The following is a 27,319-nucleotide window of genomic DNA, read 5'->3' on the forward strand; positions in this document are numbered from 1 at the left end:
CACAGTTCATCTTACAGTCACTTGGTGACTGGGGGTGTCCATCTGCGTTTGCTAATTTGTTTTACCCAAAGGCAAAGTAACTTGCCATATCTTTAGGACAGGGAATCGTTTTGCAACTTGGCGGGAGGCATCTGCTCTAAATTTAGTTAGGCTCATCCTGATACTTGTATTTCAAAGAGAGGATGGCGGGACCTTGTGAAAAACATTTCTGGGTGATTTACACACATTTCAAAGAAACAGAGAAAGAACTTAAAATTACAAGTTTTCTAAAGTAAATGCTCTGAGGGAACGGACAGGAGTTAAGTGTCTTTCCTTATTTTCAACAGGGAAAATGAAGCCTCTTATGTTTAATTTGCAGTTACCCTTACAGAGGAGAACACGTGTGATTAGAAACGAGCGGCCGCTGTGCACTGACCAGTGTGGCCTCTTGCACGTGGGGGAGAGAGGTCTTCGCTGAATCCACCAGCCTGCTTGGTTGCATTGAGATGTTTTAATCCCTCGGGAAGATCTGAGGCACAGATTCAGAACCACTGTCGTCTGTGTCCCAGAATCCCAGAGATTCTGAGAGGGAGCAGGACTAAACTAAGTGCCCTCACCAAGGCACTCAGTGAATGTGGGGAGTGTGTGCACGCCCATGTGAGGGCTGTTGGTGTGCAGGAAACAGGAAACCGTGGGGTCTGAACCGCGGTGAGAAAATGAGACAAAATATTGAGTTTCCTGGAGAAGCCACTCCCTTTTGAGTTTCAGGCCCAGAGTGTCAGCTACTGATTGCCACCTTAGGGACCAGGACCCTGCTCTCCTGCCTGATTGGGCCCGTCCCGCTGCCGAGCTGGAGAAAGCCCGTGGGGCCCAGGCAATGGTACCATTTCCCATTCTGTGGGGCTGGGTGCTCATGGCCACCGTGACAACAGGTCAGATGCCAGGCCGAGAAGGCCCCTCCATGGGCTGAGGAAGGGAAAGAGGGACCAGTAGGCACAGAAAGTTTTGTTCCCTCATCCCAGGCTTTCCAAGATTCTCCCAGCCATAGCACCCTCCCACCTCCTACCCCTGAGGAAGCATCCCTTCCGTCTCCAGTTGCCATTGCTCATGGGCCCCCCTCTGAGATTTTGCGGCAGCTGATTAATTGGGGGAGGGGGGGCGGGTATCGCTACCCTCAGTACCTTTAGCCTGGCCTGACTGTGTATTTCAGATGCCTCAACAAGCTTGGTGGAGCAAAGGCCCAGGTGGGTCCTGGTACCTCGTGGACAAGCTAAAACCCTGCAGTGCATCCTGAGGGATTCCCAGTACCCCTGGATGAGCTGGTACCAACAGGATCTCCAGGGACAACTACAGCTGCTGGCCACCCTGCGGAGTACCGGGGATAAGGAGGTCGTATCCCATCCTGGAGCAGATTACCAGATGACACGGGTCGATAACACGGAGCTGAGTCTGCACGTGGCCAACGTGACCCAGGGCAGAACCCTGTACTGCACCTGCAGCAAAGACACAGTGAGACACCCTCCTTGGACAAATGAATAAAAACCATCCTGGATTGGCAACCACAGACCCAACCTCCTCCCCCGCCCCGACAGCCCCTGTAAGCCTGCTTCCTCTCCCCCCCAGATCCTCCCTTGTCGCCTCTTTTCTATAAACAGGCTCTTTTTTTCCCCCAGTTTATTTATTTTTGAGAGAGAATGTGTGAGAAAGAGGCTGTGCACCAGGGGGAGCAGGAAAGGGGTAGAGAGAGGAAGAGAAAGAGAGAGAGGCAGAGAGGGAATCCCAAGCAGGCTCCAAGCTGCCAACGCAGAGCCGGACCCGGGACTCCATCTTGCAAACCGTGAGATCATGACCTGGGCCGAAATCAGGAGTCGCACAGCCAACCGACTGTGCCTCTCTGTAGACTCTTCCTGCTGCCCTTTTGGTGAACGCTCCGCCTGAGTAGCATGGCGATTTGACCACAGGCTCCGAACGGCTCCGTTGCAGACCACTCTGCCACTTGGGACCTTTGGGAGAAACTTGGTTTCTGTGCCTATAAAATACAGACAGTAACTCCGCCCAGCTCAGAGCTTGCTGTGAGGATCGAACGGCACGATTCTTCACAATATGCCTACATAACTAGCCAATACATTTTAATACCAGAGGAGCGCTGGAAAGAAATCTGGAGAAATTCTGGGACCTCAGAAAGGAGGAAGAATGCGTATCTCAATAGGTAGCCCCTTCATCCACACCCCTAGAATAAACACCCGCTTTTCCAATTAGATCCCCATATGCCGTGCTCACCACCACCTAAACATCTCACACCCCAATCTCAAGTTGATCTCTTTTGAAGTAAAATCCTTCAGAGAGGGCCTGACCTGGGAAGGACCAGGGTCTGGAGCCACAGCAGAGGGCTCGCCAAACGTCGACTAAAAAACCATAGCTCAGAACTGGGTTTGCAACCTGAGCAAGGTCATACACGGAGTGAGGGCCACACAAGGAGCCTAGGGCCCCAGGCAAATGGACCAGAACCAGCAGGCCGGCGCAGGGCCTGGAGAGAGGCCCGGGTCCTGGGAGCCCTGCAGAGACGGTAGGCCGAGAGGCTGCTGCTCCACTCTGCCGCGAGCTCGGAACATCTCTATCCCAGACGAGCAGGTAACTGGGGTGCAAGGTGGGAGTGAACTAGAAGACATCTCAAAGGAACCTCAGTCCCGATGGTGGTCTGGGTGGCTGCGAGGCTGGGCCGCTGGCAAGTGTCCTTTCCTCAGTGCTTGTGGAGAGGGAGTTTGTCCACTAGGGGGCACCATCTGCCCGTAGTTCTCCATGATCGGCTCAGACCGATAGTCTGGCATGGGTCACAGGTGAGTCTTCTCTCGGCCCCCTCTCCAGTGTGTGGTGAACACCTGCGCGGCTCTAGAGGACAAGAACGGTGATGGGGAGCAGGGCTAGAGCCTGGCCCAGGGCACTGGGGACATTTGGGTATCTGTTCTCTCATCCCTCCAAGAAGGGTACCTCTGAGAACGCCCCGCTTAGATCCTTCCTCCGAGGCCAGCAAGAGGCTGTTATACACCGAGATGGCAGGGCAGAGAAGCCTGGGCCACCTGCCCTTAAGGAAAGCTGAGGCCCTCTGCTGGCAGCTTTTGAAACTCAGCCAAGCACCTCCTGCTGGAGCGATGGAGGGCACCGTTGCTCTGGTTGATGGGTTCGCTTCAACCCCAGTTCCCGGGAGCTCCCTGGAGACTTCCCAGAAGCAAATCTGTTCACTTGGACCATGAACTATGCCTGAATACCACTTCCTAGCCCCTCGATTCCTAGCTGATTGAACTAGCCCTCCTAGATTGGCAGATGGTAGGGATTCACACTTTTTGATTAGATTATCAAATTTGATTGATGCTTTTGATTATTTTATTTATCCGTTATCCAGATAAGAAATACTGATCTATGTGATGTCGTCTCCTGTCTACAGGCTGGTGAGAGTGATTTGTCCATGTCTTTACAAAGTATATTTAGCTTCATTTTCTCATTCAATACTTTCAAATGCCCTCTTAGGCAAGTACCACCATTTGTTGCTTTTTATTTTTGCTTTTATTTTAATAGGGAAATGGATGCTCAACAGTGATGTCACGCAGGTAATCGTCATACAGCTAGGACTCAAGTAGAGGAATTCTAAGTCAGATCTGTGACTCTCAACACCTCATGATGCTGCCTTTTTGCATAATGAATACATTGCCACCGGGACAAGGCATCTCTGCCCCTTCCAGAAAGGCAGCTCCCGTCGTGGTGCAGACATGGTCAGAGAGCCCAGGGAAGACCACACACGATGTGGCAGCAAGTCAGGTGGGTGTCCTGCAGAGACCCTAAGTACCCTGCAGACTTGTCCTAGGATTCAGTGGCTCCAGATGGGAATAGAGAGTTATACATATTAAATCTAATTATTTGAAGGGGAAAGTAATATATTTTGATGGTGTAAATTAGGTTCTGCTCTGTAGTTATCTCCATAGTTTGAGTTGCTTTGAAACTTATGGGATTCCAGGACAGGCAGGTAAATACAGTCACTTAAGACTTTGTTCTCCTTTGTCTCAGCCATCCTCTCAATTAATCAATACGTGCGTAGAATACCCACTCCGTTTTCAGTCTTTTACTAGATATGGTGTGACTTTCAAGAAATATCAGGCATGTTTCCTCTTTACCTCCTCCAAATTTTAAATCCTCTTCTCCTTTATTCTTTCATTTGGAAGGTCCTTGGAGAGCAGAAAACATGAGCTCAAAATTGCACTTGCAGCTCTGAGAGGCAGAGGAAGGAGGATGGGGCCTCTTTGTTATCATTCAGATTCCTGAGCCCTGAACAGAAATATAGCCCATATTTATGGTCCCTACACCACCATTTCAGGGCTTCTGAGCAGGAGAACAAGCGTGGGTCTCCTGTGAAGGCAGGGGCTTAGATACAGTTGGGCTTAGGAAGAGGGAGTTGATAACGGGCTAATAATTATTAGGGCTTAGGATCCATGCAAGTCCCTTGAGTGTAGGCACACATCCATGAGTACCCTGGTGGGGCTTATTAAGGATAAACTGGAATAAAGTGGGGTTGGTAGACAATGAATCCTGACACAGATTAGCAGTTAGCCAAGCTGAGGAGAAAATATAGAATACTAGAAAACTTTACAAAATTGTATAATAGTTGGGGTTGTGAATTTAAACTTATTTTTCTACTTTTGTGGGTTCTCCTCATTATGTACAATGAGTGTTTAGGGTTTCTGAAATCAGGGAAACACTTCAAAAACAAAGCAACTCTATCTGACAATTGCCTATCTAAATGATATTACCATGTACTTGTCTTGCAGTTATAGTTTTTGACCTCTACCCAAATAAATACAATAATGTTGTAAAACTTCCTTTTTGTATTTTATGCCTAAGAGCCTCTTCCATACAGGCTGGGAAAGACAGGTGCCTGACACCTGAGGAAAGGGAACATATATTGGTAAATTCTATCACAATGTTCTCTGGCTCTCGGATATAACCTGATTTACTTATTTATTTATTTATTTTGTCTGTGTGTGTGGACATGAAAATAATTTCCATCCAAGTTGAAGAAAGACAAACACAGATGTAAAGAAATGGTGACAGGGAGACCTGGATGGTTCAGCCAGTTAAGCCTCAGTAAATTTGGCTTGATTTTGTTGGCTCAGGTCATGATCTCACAGTTCATGAGTCCGAGCCCCTCATTGGACTCCATGCTGACATTGCAGAGCCTGCTTGGGATTCTCTCTCTCCCTTTCTTTCTGCCCCTCCCATGCTCTCTCTTTCTCTCCCTGTCTCTCAAAATAAATTTTAAAAAAACCTTAAAAATTATAAAAGAAAAAAGAAATGATGACAGATTACCAGTCATCCCTTGGCAAAGACTTAAAAATGGGATTATCACTTATTGAGGGCCTACTGTGTGCTAAATATTATGCTCCATGCCTTACATAAGTTATCTTATGTACTACTCGTCCCATTTTATAGATATATTCAAACAAGACAGGTTAAATTACTTAATTCCTTGCCTAAGGACACAGAGTTAGTAGCTGTTGAAGTTGGGATTAAATACCAAATTGGATCCCAAATCCATGCTCTTTCAGGCACACTAAGCCTGGGATCATACTTTTCTCTAGAAATGAGATAAACTTACATTGGAGGGGGAGATGTTGGAAATCAAAGAGTAGAGGGATAGCAGTCACAGCAGGGAGCCAGCTAAACTGACATAATCCAGACAGCAAAGCATATTGAAGGCCGAAGGGAAGTCAGGCAGGTGGCCGGTCGAGGGGGTAGCAGCCAGGAGAACCAACTATATGGCAGGTAGGCAGCAGCAGGAAGTTGTGACAGCAAGAAGCTGACCTCATATGGGCTTCCAGCAACATCTAGGAAGAGTAAGGCAGAGCCCCAGGCTTATAGGAGCTGGGGAATGAGACAAGGTTGTCAAGACAAAGACAGCATTAATGGAACTGGGATTAAAAGGTAGGGTGGGGTTGCTTCACTGCAGGAACAGAACAGAGTCCCAGTTACTAGATTTGGGCTATTCAGTAGAAAAGGGTAATGACAAGTTTGGCTTGGTGATGAGTTAAACTTCTCTTAACTAAGGATAGCATTGGCCCCACGTCTTGGGCTGCTGTTGTAGATGGGGTCCTAGAGATTATAGGTATGCCAACTGAACAGCTCAAGGTAGGGATATGGGCTACAGAGAGCCAGCCAAAAGCAAGTTTGAATGCATATTTTATAGTTGAAGCAAATCCTACATGTGATTTACTAACATTTAATAATCTCTTAAAAACAAACCACCACCACCACCAACAACAACAAACCATAGAGCAACAAGGAGCACTGGTTTGATTTTAGTCAAAGTAGCTGCCAGACACCCCAAAGTAAGATAATGAAGGTACCTAGTACTGCTGACTTTTCAACAGACCTGGGAGCAATGATCTTGGGGTTCCTTGGCAGTGTCAGCCCCTGGACTGGCTTCTCAACCCCCATCTTTAGCTTCCAATGGGCAACTTGATTCTACTCCAATTGTTATAGACAATGACTTCAAATCAAAGCTTTTTTTCCACCCTGATTCCCTATGGAACAGAGCTCATTTTATGGTTTCTGAAATCCTCCTGTCCTTGAAACAAACACACAAAGGAAGACTTGCAAATTGTAAGAAGTCTTGAAAGTCTCATCAGGACAGTAGCTAACATTAATTTCTGTGCACAAGCATAGGCTCTAGCCTTATCTTCACCTTGTTTTTGTGAGATCCTGGCCTACTCGCTCACATTTAGCTTTGGGGATCATAGCTTTTCAGCCTTGAGAACAGTGGTTTCAGAGGATATCCCCTTACTCAATGGAGCAGCATGCTCTCCAAAATCCTAACATGTTTTATGATTTGAGGAAACTGATAAATACCCTCCCCCTGCTCCATTTTCTCCACATAACTTCTGAACAAATGGAGGGAGACAAAGGGGTAAGGCAGATGGGAAGGGAAACTTCTGGCAAGGTTACTTACAGAGCTGATAGAAAATATGGCTTAGACACATGGCAACAAGGGATTCCCAAGGCTGCAACTTAAAATTAGAAAGATGTATCCCACCGTTCAGGATCCTCTACCAGTGGCGGACTCTACCATATTTTCTACTAAAAACATAAAGTGCAAATAAATAAACAAATAACCTTATAGTTGCCAGGTGTTCTCCCCTTTCAGTGGCATTTGTCTCCCACTAAAGGGCCTCTTAGATTTTAGTCTAACTTGTTTCAGGAAAATAGATAAGTGTTAAGTTATTAAATTCATCTGCTTCTCTTACTCTTAAATGGAAACAAACAATGTTATGTGGTGATGTTTTGGAGCCCTTAAGAGGATTCTTTCAAGGGTTCTCCATAAAAATGGGATCCCCAGGAATGAAACTGATAGGAAGTTCAAGTTCTTATTTGATTTATATCACACAAAACAAAGAAACAAACAAACAAACAAAAACCACCTGACAGATTTGGTAATAGTGGACCAATGGGAGTCAACATCCTAAAATGTGATGGGATCCTCCCTAGGGCACAAACCTGTTAGTGACAGAAACTGATTCGGTGCCCACCTGGTACCCTAGAGAATGGACCGTGTTCTAACATTGAGAGTCTCCCTTTTAGCCCATACAAAGGTGACCTGGGTCTATTTAGTTGGTAACTTGTGCTCTAGGGACAAGAACATAGCTAAATTTTTTGAGATTCTGGGTTCCGAATTGATACTAATTTGTAGTGTTTGTGGTGGTAGGGAAGACTTATAATCAGTGCTGTCCTCTGATCAGTGTGGGGCTTTTGAAAATTGAGGGATAAATGGATTTTTTCAACCTAAGTCATCCCTGGAGTAATTCAATGGGGCTCTGAAACCATCTAGAATTTATTTCCATATTTCCTATGTGCATTGGTGAGAATGGAAGGGGTGCATTTGTTTTTTACAACTGGTAGAATCTCTACAATATCTCTTGGGTCTGTGAAGTGATGGCTTTTATCATAGAAAGGGCTAAGAGAAAGTTGGTGGGACTTTCCCTTAGTAAATCTAAACCATCAGCACATTGTTGAGGTCAGTACTACCAACACAGACTTGAAATATGCTGGGTGATAATTTGTATTTTAATCTCATTCAGTTCTTCAGTTGGCCATGTCATAAGAGTGGTGGGGAACGATAGTGTTTGATTATCGCATGGTAACACCAATTATAGTGGCTGTTCCATATGTAGCCTCCTTACTAGAGCAAATAAATTCAGTCCTTCACACTCAGTATGCAACTATCCATCTGGAAAATGTATTTTTGTACATTGCATTGAGAAGCTCAGAATTAATTCGTTTTCATTTGTCAGGGACAACAGTATTTTTTTACCTCCATGCTCAAGCAGTCACTATTGCTCTGCCCCTGAAACTGAATATAGTCTTTAAGGAACTTGACAATCTCAAAGGGTACCAGGCTGATCTATTGTATTTATGATACCATGTTGGTAGGATGAGATAACAGGGAGTAGCAAGTTTCCTGGGTGTCTTGGAAAGGCAGATATGTGATAGTGGGCAGGTGATGCAACCAGTAAAATACAGCCACCTGCTACTACAGGCAGGTATATGTTGGATTCCTCTGCTGAACTGAACATGTTTTATATTTGTGCTCCCTACTGTGAAGAATGGTCTCTGAAGATCTCTAACTTTTGTAAGCAACATCCATCTCATTAGGATATCATGCTCTGAACCATGTAATGAGAGATCTATAAAGTTGCTAGTTTAGGAAGACAGTAAGTCAGAGAAGACTTTGCAGCCAGCACAGGTTGAAGTACAATTGGCTGTTTGTTAGTTGTAAACTCTGTTGATTCAATGGTGCTGGAAGTATCTTTAGTGTACTGAATGAAGCTCATGTCAAAACCTAATAAGAAAATCAAAATAGAGATCCCAAAACATGGTAGCAAATTCATGCTCCTTTTTTTGGGGGGGGGAAATAGCTTCTGGTTTGCCACTGGGGTCTAGTGGAGACTAAATGCCTGACTCCAGATCGCCAGTTGGCCATGAAACTTGCTCTAGGTGGGTAACTGTTACTGATTTGGACATATGCTCAACAACATTCCATCCCCAACTTCTAGTGTAATGGGCCAGAGGTAAATTAGGCGCCGAAAATCCAAATAAATTGCACTAGCAATTGCCCTGGGAAATCTTTCCTTAAGCCACACTATGACCTCAAATAGATTTCTTCATAAACCGTTCACTGAGGATGGAAAGACTTTACTGGTTGACAGGTTGATTCTGATTGCACATCTACTAATGTGATAATAAAACCCCTCAGAGGGATGCCCTGAGGGAAAGAGGAGAATGGGATTCTTCTCAGGAGACAGAAGTTCAATCAACACATCTAGTTTTCTTACCTGGGGTAGGGTTTATGTGAATTTCTTGAGAGTGGCTAGTGGTCTGCCCTGACAGACACTCAGAAGGAGGGAGATGGACAGAATGGGGATTAGCTGTTTGGGGAAAAATAATGTAGTGGGATTTTTCAGGGTCAGTTTGGAGCAGGAGAATATTGTATCCCATGAGAATTCTCACCAAAATGCTCTCACTTTTGAGGAATTTAAGAATCGTATAGATAAGCGGGTCTGTTCTGAAGTCCTTCTTCATTCTCCCGAGTGCTTTTTAGTGGCTCCATAAAAAAGTGATGGGGACAAATGGAGCTTATGCACCTGCCTACCACCACTGCTGCAGATTCAGTGTGCCAGCATCAGTGACCAATCTCAGCCCTGATGTAGTTCTGATGTAGTGCTGTACCCCAGGTCCCCTGGCAGCCCCTTTCATCGTGGAGGGAGTAGCTATTGTCCTTACTGAAAATGACATAGTCTGTATTTGATCTTTCTTTTCCTTGCCACCTTCCCAGCACCATCATCCTTGAATTAACTGAATGCCTTACATATCCTACAAAAAAAGGAATGTATTTTCCTTTTTAAAAACTATTTATTTTGAGAGAGAGAGAGGGAGGGAGAGAGAATGAATGGGGAAGGGGCAGAAAGAGAGGGAGAGAGAGAGAGAATCCCAAGCTGGCTCCATGCTGTCAGCACAGAGCCCATTGTGGGGCTTGATCTCATGAAATGTGAGATCATGACCTGAGCCAAAATCAGGAGTTGGATGCTTAACCAACTGAGTCACCCAGGAGCCCCAGAATGTATTTTCCAACCAAGGAAGCCACTGTACAGTGACAATGGTGAGACAGTAGGCTGATGCCCATGGAATGCAGTGACCTTGACGTATGCATTATCACCTAGAATCAAGTAGCCTTATAAGATAACAGAATAAACTACTGAAATCATAGTACCATTTTAAGGTGGGAAACATCTCCAGAGGGTAAGGTGCTCTCTTGCAAAAACCATCTGTTTTTCCATAGGTAAAATGTCAGTTAATATCATATCTGAAGGTAAAGTTCTCACAATTGCCTTAATAATCTGTACACAAAATGTTGCTTTTCAACACTGCAAGCTGGGGTTTACTCAGTTCAAGGTTTTCGAACCCTAGAGAGGACAAGATTTCCTGCTGGCACTTTGCTTCCTGAGAGGAGTTCTCTTGTCCTCTAGCTAGACTGTAAGTTTCCCATAGCCTACCTGTGGTGGCCACAGGCAGTACCCTCTAAAATTCATTTTTGTTTTTGTGCTTTTGATCTTAAGTAACTATTCATTAAAACTCTCAGGAGGTAACTGGAGCTGCAGGGGTGAGATGAAAACACAGGGAGTAAGGAAGAAAAATGCAAGAGTAACAGTTACAGAGAATGGAGTCCCTGCAGCAGCAGGCATAATAGAAGGGGCAAGCATATATGGCAAAATCTGGCCCCAATTCCCTGTTACACCTGCTGTGTCATATGCCTCAGTTCACTTTTGTATTAACCTTCCATGACTCAAGCCTCTATCCAGAACTCTGCAAAATGAATGACCAGGATCTATGCCTGGTATAGAGAGTCATGTGGGCAAGGAGAAACAGAGTGCAATACCTCCTATAGTCTCCTTCTTAGGAGCCTTTTCCCTCACCTGTATGTCTAATCAGCTCTCTCTTTGTCATATTTCCTTCTTCCTTTTGTTATGTGCAATTCAACAAAAGTGCACATTAATGCAGTGCAAGTAGTAGGGATTTATCACCCAAAATGGTGGACTGGCCTTTTTTTTCAATAGGTCAATGATCCCTTTGTTAGAACACAGTCCCCACTTGATAAAACTTCAGCTGCCTAAGGGGTAATGAGTTTGCCATCTTTTATCGAATGGAGAAGACAAAGGGTTATCATGTAAGGTCACAGTCTAGGGATGTACAAATCACTCACTCCGTTGGGCAGAAGTGAGACAGGCATGCCTGATGCAATCCAGGGCATCTACTCAAGGTTTAATTGTGAGGCTGGACACAGGGACAGGCTGTGCCACATGATCAGAATTCCTGCCATGGGAGCTCAGTTGTTTTTGATTGTGTTTCTAATCCAGGACATGTAGTTAAAGATTTTGGTATAGATGCCAACATCAGCTCTCAAAACACATCCATCTGCAAAAGCCAATATTCCTTGAAGGACCCCATTGCAGACTGCTGGGGCAGCTGTGACTTCCTGCCAGGAAAAAAAAAAAAAGGAAACTAGGTTATCTTATCTTTCTGGCAAAAACACAAAAGAAATAAAATGGGAAAACTAAGACATTAAGAACATACTACCTTGCAGGACAGCCTCCTTCCTGGCACAATGCCTAAACACAGCATACCTTCCTGGATCTTGTAGGTTTTATAGGCATTGTGGCACTCACGCCTGGAGATTATGGAGATGTTCACGTTCTGCAGTGAGTCAGGATCCTTGGCTAGAGGACAGAAAGACACAGAGCTTCCGTAAGAGTCAGTAGATAACAAACCTCCTTTTTTTCCTTGCCCTCTTTTTCAACATATTCCTTCTGGCAGAAAGGAAAAGAGATCAAACACTGAGAGAAATCAAAATGTGGCTACTTGGACAGCAGGAAATGATCAGATTAACAATTTCTCACGATATGAGTGTCGATCTCTTTATAAAAGAGATTAAATTCTTGGAAGTGACATGTAAATATGAGACATTTCTTCAATGAAATGAAATAAATCACTTTAAAATTTTCTAGAACTTTAAGCGTTTCAAGAATATCCTTTGATATGGAATTCTGATTTATTTTATTTTTTGAGCTTTTATGTTTATTTGTCTTTTAGTTGAAATTCATCACTGACTCCTTTTTAAATTTTTTTTATTGAAATATATTTGACTTGTAACAATGTGTAAATTTTAGGTGTATAATGTGCTGATTTGATACATTTATATACTGTGGGTTTTTTTTAAGTTTATTTATTTTGAGAGAGAGCAAGAGAGAGCAGGGGAGAGGCAGGGAGAGAAGAAGAGAGAGAGAATCCCAAGCAGGCTCTGCGCTGTCAGTGTGGAGACCGATGCGGGGCTTGAACTCACTAACTGCGAGACCATGACCTGAGCCAAAGAGTCGAACGCTTAACCGGCTGAGCCACTCAGGTGCCCTGATACATCTATATATTGTAATAAGATTGCCATCATAGTTAGCACCTCTATCATGTCACATAATCATTTCTTTTTTGTGGTGGAATAATTAAGATCTAGTCTTTTAGCAAGTTTGATCATATCATGATATTGCTGTCTGTATTCAATATGCTATGTCTTGCGTCTCCAGAACTTCTTTAACTACTGGTTGCAAGTATGTACCCTTAAACAACATCTCTCTTTTCAGAGTTTGAAGGAATTTAGAGAGCCTAGTTTTTCATTTGTCAGATCAGAAAAAGTCAGTATCTGCTAAAAAAATTATTTCATAAGCCAGATCAAAATGTATTGCATTTTTTGGTTATGTCGAATCTCTTCTTGCCCAAGTAGCATATGCCGGATGAGTCAAACATACTGCTCATCAGAGGGACATTTGCCTATTTTCAAAACTCAAATGGAATGAATCTCAGAGGTCAAAGAATTTCTACCTGTGTTGAGGACATAATGCTAAGTGAAATAAACCAGACACAGAAAGACAAGTACTGTATAATCTCACTTCTACATGGAATCTAAAAGAAGCCAAGCTCACAGAAACAGAGAATAGAATGGCGGTTGCCAGAGGCTGGTGGGTGGAAGATATAGGGGTATGTTGATCAAAGGGTACAAACTTTTAGCTATTACACAAAGAAGTGCTAGAGATTTAATGTACAGCCTGGTAGCTATAGTTAATAACATTGTACTGTGTACTTAAAACTTTCTGAGAGAGTAGATCTTAAGTATCCTCACCCCACACACTTACGTAAAGTAAGTATGTGAGGTGATGGGACCATCATTTCACATTGTATATGTATATCGAAATATGACGCTATGCGCCTTAAATACATACAATGTTTAATTTTCAATTATGCCTCAATAAAGCTAGGGGAAAAAGAATTTTTACTTTTTTTTTTTTTGGAATATTCAAGTAAATGTACCTCAAGGTCTGAAGGTATTTACCAAAGAGCAGTTTAAAAAGGTTGGAGCCATGGCAGCATTGTGAGAATATGTGTACAGCTGCCTCTTGACTCCTGTAAAAGGAGGATTGGGGTAGATGGATGGGTATAAGCTGACAAGCTTGGCCAACGTCAATCTCCTTTCCATACTATAGTGTGTATATCACATGACAAATATTAAATACATAAATAAACTTACTCATGAGCTAGTCTTGCATCAGTCTTGCATACAGAAGCCCTGCCTGGGTTGGCACAGTTTGCATATTTATTTTATGTTGAATACATTAATATTATTTCATGATATATCAAGGCTTTAAGTTTCTGTATTTGCCTGAAATAGTTTGAAAACATCTGCTACAGTTTGTGCCACATTTTAGAGGTCATAAAACTGATGCCCCAAAGGCAAAGTGACCACCTGTCACACAGCAAATTAAGACTAGGATACAAATGTCTTCTTTCCACTAACACCATTTCTATTATGTCTGGAAGCATAGATGGTAGCAGGAGACAGTGGGAAAGGAAGCTCAAAGGACTCCCTCACTAAGGTACAGGGAAAGGGAAAAGAGATGAAAAAATGAATTAAGAGGTCAGAAGGAAGCCTCACTGGGAAGAGTTGCAGAAGCCAAGAATAGAGAGGCAACAGAGGCATCTCCTACTCTGAGAGAACAGATTATCTTGAGGTCACTCACAGGCATCACATAGGTTGTAGGCCCACGTGGAGACCATGCACATGGCTTCTTCAGGGGCAGGTTCCTCAGGCAGGCTGACCAGTTTCACATAGTCATTGAGTTCAATGTTTTCTTTCAGCTTGATTAACATCAGGTCGTATTCAATAGAAGTGACTGAGAAGTGTGGATGATGAATCATCTTCTCATAGCCAACTACTTGTATATCTTTCTCATCATAGTTTGATGGATTTGTAATCCCCAATATAACCTGAAGCTTTCTGGAACAATGTAGTTGTTTGAGAGAAGACTTGACAGAGATTATTTATCCATCCATTTGAGCCTTTATTGGCCCCTTCCCACAGACCTTTTTCTCTACCACTGGATGTCCCCAGAAGACCTCCCTAAGTCCACTTAACTGAGCAGTGGCACCAGGCAGGGTTCTGGGTCTGTGCCCAACCTGAAACCCCAAAGCATAAAGTGGTGTTGGGGGCTTACTACTTACGGTAAGTTGCAGTGTGCAGCTGTGATCACCCATAAGGGGTGAACCAGAACTCCAGCACAGGGCAAGTAATCAGATTTCAAGTAGACCAGGTATGGAGGAGTGATGTCAGTTTGGTAATCTGGATCAAAAGCCAGGGCAACTGGAGAGAGAAACATAGGAAGTTCTGAGAGTTTTGCAGGGATCTCTGGGAAAAACAAAGGAAAATTACTTAATACGCTTATGTTCCCCCTACCCTTCTAATACCTTTGTCTGTAAGCTGAATTTGTAAACTGGCTTACTTTGTTCTAAAAACGTGAAGAAAAGGATACAAACATATCAATTTTCAAAAGATACGGATATTTCCCCTTTTGTTGTCAATAAATATTTTTCAAATTAAAATACAGGTTTTCTAAATACTTTCTACAATTCAGCGAACATATGTTAAATCAACTCATAGAGAACTTTATGTTTTTACCTTTTTTGAGAATGCTTTTATCTATCTCATCCCTTTCCCCTACAACAATGAAAGGCAAAACAGTACAAGTGCCATTTAAAAAACGGACCAGCTGCTAACAGAATCTGAGGAGGGGGAGATAATTTATTCATTCAGCAAGTAAGTACTGAGCATCTAGCAGGCGCCAGGCTCTGTTTTAGGTGCTGGAGCAACATGGGGAACAAAGCAGATAAATATCCCTGCTCTCGTACGTTCTGATGAGGGGAGACATTCAATAACAGTAAACACAATACATAAGTGAATGATACAGCATGTTAGATGGTGATTGGTGCTGCGGAAAAAATAGTACAACAGGGAAAGAGGGAAAGGTAGTACTGGGATGTGCATGCGTGTGGTGGGGCCTTCTGCAATACTACATAGCCGTCAGGGTCAGTAGACCTGTGGACAGCATGAGTCATGACCAATGAAATGAAGATGAGGGAGTTAGATCATCAGATATCTGGGTCATTGGGGTTCCAGGTGGAGGAAACAGCTGGAGCAAGTGTCCCAAGGCTCATTTAAGGAGCGTCACAGAGGCTGGTGTGGCTGGCATGGAAGGTGAGGGGGAAAAGAGCAGGAAAGCACAGAGACTGCAATGGTGACGTAGGGTTTTATAGAATATCATTAGGATGTGGACTTTCTTCTGAAGGAATGTTAAGCCACATCAGGGTTTTGTGTAAGGCAGTGATAGTCATTTCCTTATGGAAAATTGTGAAGTGTAGGAGTAGAAAGCAGAGAGGTCTGTTGGAGAATAATGTGATAATCCAGGCAGGAGATGGTGGTTTGGCCATCATGGGCAGTGGAGGTGATGAGATGTGATTGGATTTAGGATATATTTAGAAGATAGAGCCAACGAAATTTTTCCAAATAGATTGGATGCTGGGTGTGAGAGAAAGAGCTTTTATGCATACCTCTAAGGTTTTTGCCTGAATAACTGGAATCTGCCAGGACAAGACCAAATACCCTCTAATGCTCTGCTATGTCCATTAGTTGGACCTCTGCTTTCAACCCCTGCCTCTGCTTCTCATTCCCTCATGCGCACATTGGTCCTGTTCTAGACAGGCCCAGGGTTGGGCCAGTCTTCCTTGAGAGCAGGTCTGGTATCGGGGTGTCAATGTCCCCGTCTCCCCAAAGAGTGTACAAGCAATGAGCTGAGATGAGGCAGATGGGCAGTGGCACAGTTGGAAAGCTGGTGGGGATAGTAGTGGCGGTGAGGGAGGGAGAATCCGTTCTTCACTTGTAGCCTGGAGCAGTGCCTTCTGTCTTTATCTATCTTTCGTGATTCCTCCCGGATTTCTTTTTGGCAAATAAAGAGAAGAATGTGGAAGATACTCACCAGTCAGGTTCAAGAGAGCCCAGAAGAGGATAAACTTCATATTGAGGTCAAAAGCCTTTTCAAAGGATGAGTTTCAGCCCAAAGTCTCTGGAAAGGATGGAGAAGAGGGACAGAAAAGGGCTAAGGAAGACACAGCAAGAAGGGGTGTATCATCCAAATATATCATCTGAATTCTTCCGGTGGCAGGATTCAGTTCCAGAAGAGGTGGCCACCAGTCAGGATGGTGTCAGGGTATCAGAAAGATAAGAACTGAGATCAGGTGTCTTGGTCCCTGACACAGTAGAGAATGGATCTGAAATGTAGCATTTTTGTTTTCCTTTTCAGGGGAAAACATACCTAATCTGAGAGATGTCAGGGCTCACAGTGTTTCCACAGCCCCCTCCTCTGTGCTCTGGCCTTTGTGAGACTCTGCAATCATGGCCCTCTCCAAACTATACTCAGGACAGTGACTCCTCCCATCTGTGTGATGCTAACCCCTGGTTGTGTGACACAGACATTTGTCTCCAGTGGCCATAACCCAGCCCTCTGGTGCTGGCCTGACCCCTCTGCCTGACACTGAACTCCTCCTTGAGATATATCAGCCTTTTCTTTCATGTCACTGTCCATCCACTCATTTACCCCCCCAGCCAGCCAATAATTTATGTTAGGTGTCTGACTTGTGCAAGGCTCCGTGCTCACTGTAGAGGCTGCTTAAATGTGAAAACACTGCTCTGCCTGCAAAGAGAGGTATCTATGGGTACATAGACAGGCAATTACAAAATAAAGTATTCAGAGCTCAAGCTCTACCTGTACCACTATCTATGTGGAAACATTCGCAAAACACATGATCTGTTAAATGATTTGTATCCAAAGTATGTAAGGAAATTTTAAACTCAACAAGAAAACAGACTGCTCAATAAAAAAGTGGGCCAAATATCTGAACAGATACCTTACAATGACTAAAGGTCATTGTACTAAAGCAGATGCATTAGTCTGCTCAGACCGCCATGATAAAACACCACAGACTGGGTGGCTTAATAAACAGACATGTATTTTACCACAGTTCTGGAGGCTGGAAGTCCATGATCAAAGTGCCAGAAAATTCATTCCTGGCTTGTAGATAGCCACCTTCTCATGGGACCTACCTCCAAATACAGTCATGTTGGGGTTTAGGGCTTCAATAGATGAATTTTGGGAGGACACAGTTCAGTCCATATCAACAAAGAAGATACACAGATGGCAAATAGCATATGGAAAGATTCTCAACATACATTAGGGAATTACGAACTAAAGCAACAACTACACGCCTTAGAGAATGGCTACAGTTTAAAACAGAACACCAAATGTTGGCAAGGATGTGAAACAACAAGAATGTTTATTTATTGCTGGTGGAATACAAAATGTACAGCCACTTTGGGAGACAGTTTGGTGGTTTCGTACAAAGCTCAACATAATCTTACCACATGATCCAGCCATCACACTCTTCGGGATTACCTGAATGAAAACTTACGTCCACAAAATCTTACACATGAATAATTAGAGCAGCTGTAGTCACACTTGCCAAACCAAGTCACACTTGGAACCAACCAAGATGTCCTTACATAAGTAAATGGGTAAGCAAAGTGTGGTACGTCTGCCTTGGAATATTATTTCGTGATTTAAAAAAATGAGTTATCAAGTGATAAAATACATGGGGAATCCTTAAATGCTTATTACTAAGTGATAGAAGCCAGTGTAAAATTATTATATATTTTGAAAAAGTCCATCTATAGAGACAGTAAAAAGATGAGTGGTTGTCATAATTTGAGGAGAAGGGGGCAAGGATGAACAGGTAGAGCACAGGGCATTTTCAGGCCAGTGAAATTATTCTATATGATACTCTAATTGTGGATACATGCCATTATGGGTTTGTCCAAAGCCCTAGTACTATATAACATAAAGAGCAAGCCCTAATATAAACTATGGACTTTAGTTACTAATAATGTGTCAATATTGGTTCATCAGCTGTAACAAATATACCACACCAATGCCAGATGTTAATAGATTGCTCAATGGTAGAATCCAGGTAATGGGTATACAGGTATACACTGTGAAATTCTTTCAGCTTTGTTGCATGTTTAACAATCTTCGTAATAACATGTAGGAGAGTTTTAAATTTTTACTTAAATTCCACTTAGTTAACATACAGTGTAATGTTAGTTCCAGGTGTTCAATGTGTGATCCAACACTTCCATAAACCTGGCGCTCATCACAAGTGGCCTCCTTAATCCCAATCATCTATTTTTTCACCCATCCCCCTGCCTACCTCCCCTCTGGTAATCATCAGTTTGTTCTCTAGAGTTAAAGAGTCTGTTTCTTGGTTTCCCTTGCTCTCTTTCCTTTTTTTCCTATGCTCATTTGTTTTGTTTCTTAATGGAGGTTGAGGTATTGCCTTAGAACACAAGTTAGATACTTACTTCTTCAGCCTCCATTGTTATAAAGAAGGAGTATCCAAAATTTTACACTCTACCTGGGTCTTAGAAGAGGGAAGGAACTTGTCTCGCATAAAAAGGAGAGAAAAAGTAGTTCAAAAAGAGGGAAAGCCTTCTGTAAAAGCATGAATATATGTAACAATGTGGTGTGTTTGAGGAACAGCAGCTATGTATTACAGTGAAAGTGTTAAGAACTAGGTCGAGAGATAAGCAGGAATTCTATAACGGAAAGCCTTAGTGTATAAGCCCTGCATATATAAGACTTGTGTAAGTCTTGATTGTGTGGGAGATAAGGATCCAATAAATTTATTACTTGATGAAATTCTATTGAATATTTTGGACAGACTTTAAGCCCACTGTTCATGCCTTGCATAATCCCTAATATCCTCTTCTTAGATGTGGGATGTGTGAATTGCTTCCAACTAATAGAATATGGCAAAAATTATGGGATGTCATTCTGATAATTATGTTAATACATAACACTAACATTGTGTGTGTGTGTGTGTGTGTGTGTGTGTGTGTGTGTGTACACACACATCTACCTGACTAGCATGCACAAGAGAGATTTTTCCCACTGGCTTGGGGATGTAAGCAGCCACACTGAGGAAGATTAAGTGTCAAAGAACTATGTACGGATGCCCTCTCTGCACAAAGGATTGCCTCAAGGACCTGAGGGCAGCTTTCAGCCGACAGCCCGCAAAAGGTGAGGATCCTGTGTCACACAACCAGAAGGAAATGAATTCTACCAACAACTTGAGAAAGCTTAGAAATCAAATTCTTACTTCAGAGCCTTACTAGACCCTGAGGAGAGGACCCAGCTAAGTCATACTTGGACTCTTGATTTGCAGAAACTGTGAGAAAATACATGTTGTCTTAAGCTGTTCAGTTTTTGGCAATGTTTTTATGCAGCAGTGGAAAACCAATACAAAGTATACGGTGTGCTGGCACTTTATTAGATATTATTGATTTAGTGGTAAGGGAAATGGGAATCTTGCCCTCACAGATGATGAAGACCCATAGGGGAGACGGATATAACAAGATTTGCCACCATGGATGTCCCAATGGGGGAAAGAAAGGGATGTAGAAAAACACATAGCAGGGACCCTAATGTAAAGGTTAGAAGAAGACTTCCTTGAGGAAGAGATGTTTGGTGTTTAAAGGATGAGTAGAAGTTAAGCAAATGAAGAGATGGGGGAAAAGTCTCTGGAGATATAGACGAGGACTCAAAAGAGAAGAGCATGTACAGAAGAGTGTGAAGAGAGACCCAGAAGAATCCCACAGAATGGACCCTTCAAGAATTGTCAAGTAGGCACTGCCTGCAAAGAAGATACAGGAGGCAACCAGAGAGCAGATCAAGGGAGCCCATCCTTAGGCTCCATATTTTGGATGGAATAGGCTTTACCTTGCTTCCATGGTGACAGAAAGAAGTCAATAGATAGGGGAAGTGGAAAAATATAAAGAAGTAGAGATAGTCAATACAGCACACCCATGAGGAAGTCAGGGGAGATGTGATCCATATTACAGGTGGACATAGAAGCTGTAGATAATAGGGTCTCACTTCCAGGAAGGATGGAAAAGAATGAGGAAGAAAAGCACTAAGTATGTTTGCAGGGTAGAAGGTGGGAGGTTGAGTGAAGTTATCGCTGATGGCTTTGACCTCCCTGTACTCCCATGCCAGAGGTCACCCAATGAAGATGAAGCACTGAAGACAGGAGCAGAGAGGCAAATGCTTGAGGTGGCCATTATGGAGAATTGTACAGACAGTGACATGGGAAATGCAGGATTACCAGTATGTGTTGAAGACATAATTTAAGAGTTACTTAAATACTCAGATGAGCGTTTTATTAAAGACTCTGGAGGGGCGCCTGGGTGGCTCAGTCAGTTAAGTGGCTAACTTCGGCTCAGGTCATGATCTCGCGGTCCGTGAGTTCGAGCCCCGCGTCGGGCTCTGTGCTGACAGCTCAGAGCCTGGAGCCTGTTTCGGATTCTGTGTCTCCCTCTCTCTGACCCTCCCCCGTTCATGCTCTGTCTCTCTCTGTCTCAAAAATAAATAAACGTTAAAAAAAAATTAAAAAAAAAAGACTCTGGAACAGTATAAATGTGATTCAATAAAAGGGACAGGGGGTGTTGGGCAGTGACTCAGAGATGGGAAGCAGTGAGAAACTAGGAATGAGGCTACTGGAGAAGACAGGCAAACAGAAGGGCTTGCAGTTTGAATGACCAAGGATTACAAGGAAAAGAAGCATCGTTTAATTAAATGGCCTCAGTATCCAAATTTGAGAATTTGATTTTTGTTTATGTGTCAGGATAATCTATGGTCTTACTTGTGACCCAGATTTTATTGCCTTTTTTTCACTTTTTTACCTTGGTGAGGGATGAAAAGCATAGAACCAACCTTCCTCTGCCATCTCTACAGATGTATGGATTTGCCACCTCTCTCGTGGGATGGAACGCCATACTCCTCTCTCTGCAGCCTTTTCCTTTTGTGGCATTATTCTCTCTCTCATCTCACCGACCCTCTCTCTTCCTCTTCCTATTACCCTTTTTAGCAGATGACCTCATATCGCACTGCCTCTCCCCTCTATGTAACACCATGGCCTCTCACTCTAGACCCTACTTTTGGGTCACTTGGAATCCTCTCACTTCTCTATTTTTAAGTGTCTTGGTCAATAGGTCTAGGATGCTATACCTCTCCCCACTATATGCCAGGGTGAGAAGAGGGTTGAGCATCTGTCAGAGCTCTTCCCAGGGGCACAGAGCTCTGCTGAAGTCTGCAGCTACCACCCATAAACAGACAACTCCCTGTTGTTTTTGCTTAGACATCTGAGATCCAGATCTTTGTCTCCAGCTGTCTGCTAGAAATGACCATCTCCATGTCCCTCAGGGATCTCAAATATAACTTGGACCATCCCTCCTACTCATGACCATGCTCCTGATTCTTTACACATGAAAACATTGATTCTCTTCCTATTATCTTTGTGAACCGCCACTTACCCAGTTGCCCAAGTCAGAAACCTGGGCATTATTCCAGGCACTTCCCTTTCTCTTTCTACTCAGTCAATACATGTAAACTGTAGAGACTCTGCTTCTTTAGTCCAAATTCAGAAATTTGATGATGCTCTCTCTACCATGGAGGTTTTAGTGACACCCCCTCTGATTCCAACAAGATAAAAATCTAAATTCCTTCCCCAAACAGGTCAAGCCTTTCACTATCTAACCCTTGCTCATCTCTACATAAGAATCTTTTATCACACCTGGTCTCCTCCTCTACAATTTATTTTCTACCCTCCAGCATTACTTATATACCTATATTATCCAGAACATGCCACATTCTTGTGCTTTTCTGACTTCTACTTAACTATCCCCTCAGCTTTATAAAAGTCTTCCCTAAGTTGTCTATTTGGTGAAACCTTCCCTGGCTCTGACACCCAGAATGGCTTTCTCTGTGCTCTCATGAAACTTCTTATCTCCATTGTAACAATAGTCATCAGGTAGAATAATCGGCTGCTTGATGGAGATGAGAGTCACTCTTTTATCCCTTTCATATGCGGTGCCTACTAAATTGCTGATAACTCAATAATTTTTGATTGAATGAACAAATGGTTGGGGGGGGGTTGTTACATTTCTCATCATGCTTACAGTTTATATATCAAGAGATCAGTGATCACAGCATGAGTTCTTAGTGTCATTTTTTTTGTTTACTGAATGTTTTCTGTTTGAACTCTGTTCAAGAACAAGAAAGATCAAGAGCTGTGAATTCAGTGTAGAAATTATGAAGATGTTGCACTGAAGACGGGGGAATGGAAGAGCCTCAGTGGTTATTTATGACTTTCAAGATCCATCTTGCATGGTGATAAACTTCTGTGAAGAACCCTTCACTTCCCAGGGTGATACTTCCTTTGGCCCAGGACAAGATTCCATGCAACCTGCCATCGCAGATGGCTGGGGCGGCTGAAACTTCCTGCCAGAGAGAAGGAATAGGAGGTCAATGTTGCTTTGTCCTCATGGAACAAGAATAAATCCCAAGAGGTGGTATATTATAGTTGCAGAGGCATCTAAAGGACGGGACTCATTTGTTTTTGAAAGGTAACAACCCTCTCTTCACGTCCACCTAGATCTCACCTCTCTCGGTTCAAGCTCGAGCCCAAACTGAATGGAAGAAAGAGGAGAAGGGACAAATGATTCTACCCAGAGTCTTTCCCATTGTAAAATGAGGGAAGGGGAACTAATGACAAACCCCAAATCTCGGGGGAGAGAGGAGAGGGACTCCAGGCCTTTTGGATGAGTGCCATGTGATTTTCCTCAACCACCTTCAAAGTCCCCTTGCTATCTTTCTGTCTGAAGAAAGTTACCTTAATTCTAGATAAGATGTTTAAAGGTTGTCCCACACACATGATGCGTGCTGCCATTATTTGTCCCACCATGTTCTGGCAGTCATTGAGGGGGAGAGAATATTGGTTTATCCAAGTCAGGATGTCAGGGTCGCTGACTGTGGGGAAAAGGAAGACAAATAACATCTAGTCATTCTGCTTATCACACATACTCTTGTAATTGGCCCCTATTTTGAGAAATCCTTCTTAGGGTTTCTCATTCAATATCTGTGTCAAATCAGTAGATTCAGAACATGATGACCCCCTCACATCAGAAATCAGATCTGTAGTTCCCTCTCTACTTGCCTAGTTTAGAAACCGTTCAAAACCCATGAAAAGATTATAAATGACATAAAAGCAGTCAGACACAAAGCCATTGTCCCTAAGAAACCTTTATTTTTCTGGTTTACATTTTTTTTTACATTTAATCATAAAGGGAAAAAACTATTTTTAATGTGTCTGAAGCTGTTTTTTAATGAAATAGATTGTTTAAAAGTGGATTATTTGTAAGTGTATGAAGTTATGGTGCTCATCTTCCTCATAGTGATTGTTACTCAGCTGTTAACCTTAGGATGCAAGGATTCTGACCACAGTATTAAAGAATTCTAATCTCTGGTAGAGAGTGACAAGGAGGAAGGAAACAACAAAACTGATTAGAGATTGCTCAAACTAAGCCTAGTGTCACTTATGGAGCAGAATTTTTCTCATAGTGTATCCAACCTAGTGTCCTAAAACACAAAGTGTCAGGTCAGACAAGAAAGAGGGGAGTTATGTTCAGTTTTAAGTTTTTATGGGAATTGAATTGAAATGCATAGAATAAGCTAGGTGAAAATAACCAAGTACTTTAAATAATGAATTCCTAACAAATATTTGAAGCCTTGCACCAAAGAGCTTACAGAATTATTTTGTCACTGTGATTCTGACATGAAGAACCTATGTGATAAAAACTTCATATGATTTTATTTTGTTTTCAAATGATATGTAATAAATTATTTTTCGATTACTTTGAATAAGGCTTGTAAAGTCAAGGATAAAAATTGTAAACTTCAATTTTCTTAGAAAAAAATATTCATTTAGATTCCCAGGAATGTTGCTTCTGAATTAAAAATGAAATTGCCAAATACTGAGAATATCAAAGTTCTCACTTTTTATTTGCTTTTTTGTTTATTTGTTTTTGTTTTTGTTTTGTTTTACAGGAAAGATAGGAGTGTTCTGTGGCTATCAGCCCAGGGTTTAAACTTGATTAATATCATGACATTTGCCTCAGTGAACACAGTTTCATCGAGCTGATCAATCAGTGTCACTTTTTAAAGTCAGCCAATCAGACCGCCTGCAATAAACATGCCTCAAAGTGCCAAGCAGTGAACAACAATCTCACACAACAACCATGCCTCTATAGACATCAACCCCCTTAAGCTTCTTAAAGTCTTGTAATCCCTGTTCAAAAAACTTCTCCCAAACCGCATATAGTCCCAGTACTCTGCTCTGCTCGGGGAGACTTTGTCTGCTCAGCATTGTTCTTCCTCACTGTGATCAGCAATAAATTTAGCTTTATCATTTCATTTCAGATATTGAGTGGTGCCCCCATCATCCTTTGACAATACAGAGAGCCCTATGGGTTACTAGCAGCCACATGAAGTAAAGGCCACCGACAGTTCAACAGATGCGTAAGAAAGCAACTTTCTTCCTCAAGTGCCCGTGGTGAGACATGCTTCTGCAGAGACCAGGTCCCCTCTGCCCATGCCAATGAGAGCTGAGAGGCTGGAGACATGTGTGCCTGAAGCAGAGGCTGTGGCAGTTTTTCCCATTGGTAGGTCGGGCCAGAGAGACACCAACAGTATGTCATAATCAAGTCCCCTGTGCATGCCCTGGTGTCCACTTCTAAGGGGGGACTGTTGGATGAAGCAGCAGGTATAAGAGTTGCCTTCTGTGTATAGGAGCAGCTCCCTCAGCCACCCCCACCTCGCCGGGTCCACCTGAGTGAATCGTATCGATATAGGTGTGGTTGTCTGCGGCGGGGGATGGGGAGTATCTTCTGCCAGCTCCCCACATGTTCTGTTTTTGTTTTCCCACTGCTGCTTGATGAATTGCTTGCTGGACTGTCAGCAGCCATCAAGAAGACAGTAAGCTACCCTCCCACAAGATGCCTTGATACTGTCTTTAGAGTGAGGACTCCTGGTTCCCCCAACCATTATTTGAATTCAGTTCCCCAGACTCTGGTCTTGAATGTTCTAGAGATACCACAGTTCCTGTGGCTCCACTCATTGGTATCAGATTGGCTGCCCTGTATCAGCCTCTTCGGATTTTATCTCTCGGCAGGATAAAGTCCTGGCAGTAATCACGAGGATCAGGAACATTACCTCATAGCTGCCATTCCCTTCACGTAAATCCCTCCACATTTTCCCCAGCTCCAAAACCTCCTCAGGATGAAGAACAGAGTCGAACACTTACGGTTTTTGTATTCATTCCAAGTCCAGGTTGGGATAAAGCAGGAATCGTTAAATGCTAAGGGTTCCATAGATATGGCTATGGTTCCCACGTGGGAGTTGAGCGCAGCAGCCTTGGACAATTTTATCAGCATCAGGTCATTCTCCAGAGATTGTGCTTTGAATTCAGGGGAGGGCACAATCAGTGAGTAATTCCGTATCTGCTCTTTCTTATTTTTGACGCTGGGTTGATAAACTCCCAGTCGGATTTTAACACTTTGGAAGAAAAAGGGCAAGGAGATAGAGAAGAGCAGGGTCAAAGAATGTCAGAACCACAAAAAATGCCAGAACTGACCCCCCCTCAATCATCTTAATTTTGTCTCTCAGACTTGAAAACTGAAGTGACCTGCTTTGGTTTGTGAAAGAGTACTAATAGTTTACGGGGTTGTAGAGTCTAGAGTCAGTGTGTATATAAAACCTGAGGTGTATCTGCCACCTCGAGTGCACTTGGTACAGTCTAGTATTGTTTATTATTATTATTATTATTATTATTATTATTATTAAGATTTGGAAAACATGCATGGGCAGGTGATAGAGATGTGCCCGCACTCCATTGTCCCAAGCAGCTCTTGAGCAAGTGTATTGAACCCTTCACTTCTGGATATTCTTAGGTCTCTCCCAGCCCCTCTATAGCCCCCATGTCATTATATTTATGATGTGCTCCCTACTTTTCTCACTGATTCCCAAGACTCTTAATCTATCAGGATGCCCACTTATAATTTTCCATTATATTCCCTGGACACATTCCAACATACGCGCTTCTACACCAGGAGTCCAATCATGCTACGGATACAAGAGCCATTTCCTACAAAAACCATTCATGCATTAGATCTGGCTGAGAGAAGAACATCAAGTTTTCCAACTCCAGTTCTTGGGAGGGGATGAACTGTCTTTACTTCATATTTCTTATGATGTGCAGAGCAGAGATCCCATCTGTGTTTGGGGTTTTTGTTTGTTTTGCGTTTTGTGTTTTTTTCAATACTTTATCTTTTTATTTAAAGTCAAGGTAGTTAACATATACTATAGTATTTGGTTTCAGGAGTAGAATTCAGTGACTCATCGCTTACATACAACACCCAGTGCTCATCCCAACATGTGCCCTCTATAATGCCCATCACCCATTTAGCCCATCCCCCCTCCAGCAACTCCATTTGTTCTCTATATTTAAGATATGGTTTGTCTTCCTGTTTTTATCTTATTTTATTTTTCCTTCCTTTCCCCTATGTTCATCTTTTGTTTCTTTAATTCCACATAGGAGTGAAATCACATATTTATCTTTCTCTGACTGACTTATTTCACTTAGCATAATACACTCTAGTTCTATCCATGTTGTTGCAAATGGAAAAATTTCATTCTTTTTGATCGCCAAGTAAAAATCCATATTTATATATATATATATATATATATATATATATATATTCCATACATATATATTCCATTATATATGTATATTCCATATATCTATATTCCAAATATATATTCCATATCTATCTATATTCCATATATATATTCCATATCTATCTATATTCCATATCTATCTATATTCCATATCTATATATTCCATATCTATATATATTCCATATCTA

General features: G+C 42.6%; 2 protein-coding genes and 1 gene segment (V, D, J or C); 1 reads left to right on the forward strand and 2 right to left on the reverse strand.

Moving 5' to 3' along the window:
• The first annotated feature begins 700 nt into the window (after positions 1-700).
• Positions 701-3,891, forward strand: LOC125930220 (T-cell receptor beta chain V region E1-like). The segment is given in 2 exon segments: positions 701-911; positions 1,190-3,891. Coding segments are annotated over 2 exon segments (384 nt in total).
• A 7,427-nt stretch (positions 3,892-11,318) lies between these two features.
• LOC125930221 (serine protease 58-like) lies at positions 11,319-16,840 on the reverse strand. The gene is made up of 6 exons (XM_049641986.1): positions 16,764-16,840; positions 16,428-16,514; positions 14,620-14,758; positions 14,139-14,395; positions 11,653-11,792; positions 11,319-11,551 (listed from the first exon to the last, which is right to left on the reverse strand). Exons 2-6 carry the CDS (start codon positions 16,465-16,467, stop codon positions 11,402-11,404), a joined length of 726 nt encoding a protein of 241 aa, XP_049497943.1. The 5' UTR covers positions 16,468-16,514; positions 16,764-16,840; the 3' UTR covers positions 11,319-11,401.
• Positions 16,841-22,553: 5,713 nt separating this feature from the next.
• Positions 22,554-27,319, reverse strand: part of LOC125930222 (probable inactive serine protease 58) — a 10,516-nt gene continuing 5,750 nt past the window's right edge. The window contains exons 3-5 of the mRNA XM_049641988.1: positions 25,699-25,949; positions 23,230-23,366; positions 22,554-22,838 (exon numbers count right to left, since the gene is read on the reverse strand). Of these exons, the coding sequence (XP_049497945.1) occupies positions 22,689-22,838; positions 23,230-23,366; positions 25,699-25,949 (538 nt within the window). The 3' untranslated portion in view covers positions 22,554-22,688. The remainder of the gene's footprint in view (positions 22,839-23,229; positions 23,367-25,698; positions 25,950-27,319) is intronic.

This window comes from Panthera uncia, chromosome A2, assembly GCF_023721935.1.
Source record: "Panthera uncia isolate 11264 chromosome A2, Puncia_PCG_1.0, whole genome shotgun sequence".
Taxonomy (NCBI): Eukaryota; Metazoa; Chordata; class Mammalia; order Carnivora; family Felidae; genus Panthera; species Panthera uncia.

Bases quoted from the DNA above. Each gene is read 5' to 3' on its own strand.
- LOC125930221 (XM_049641986.1), bottom strand. From the start codon at position 16,467: ATGAAGTTTATCCTCTTCTGGGCTCTCTTGAACCTGACTG. The intron at 14,396-14,619 runs GTAAGTAGTAAG...ACATTGTTCCAG, and splicing joins GCTGCACACTGCAACTTACC to AAAGCTTCAGGTTATATTGG. The intron at 11,552-11,652 runs GTAGTATGTTCT...TTTTCCTGGCAG, and splicing joins GAAGGAGGCTGTCCTGCAAG to GAAGTCACAGCTGCCCCAGC.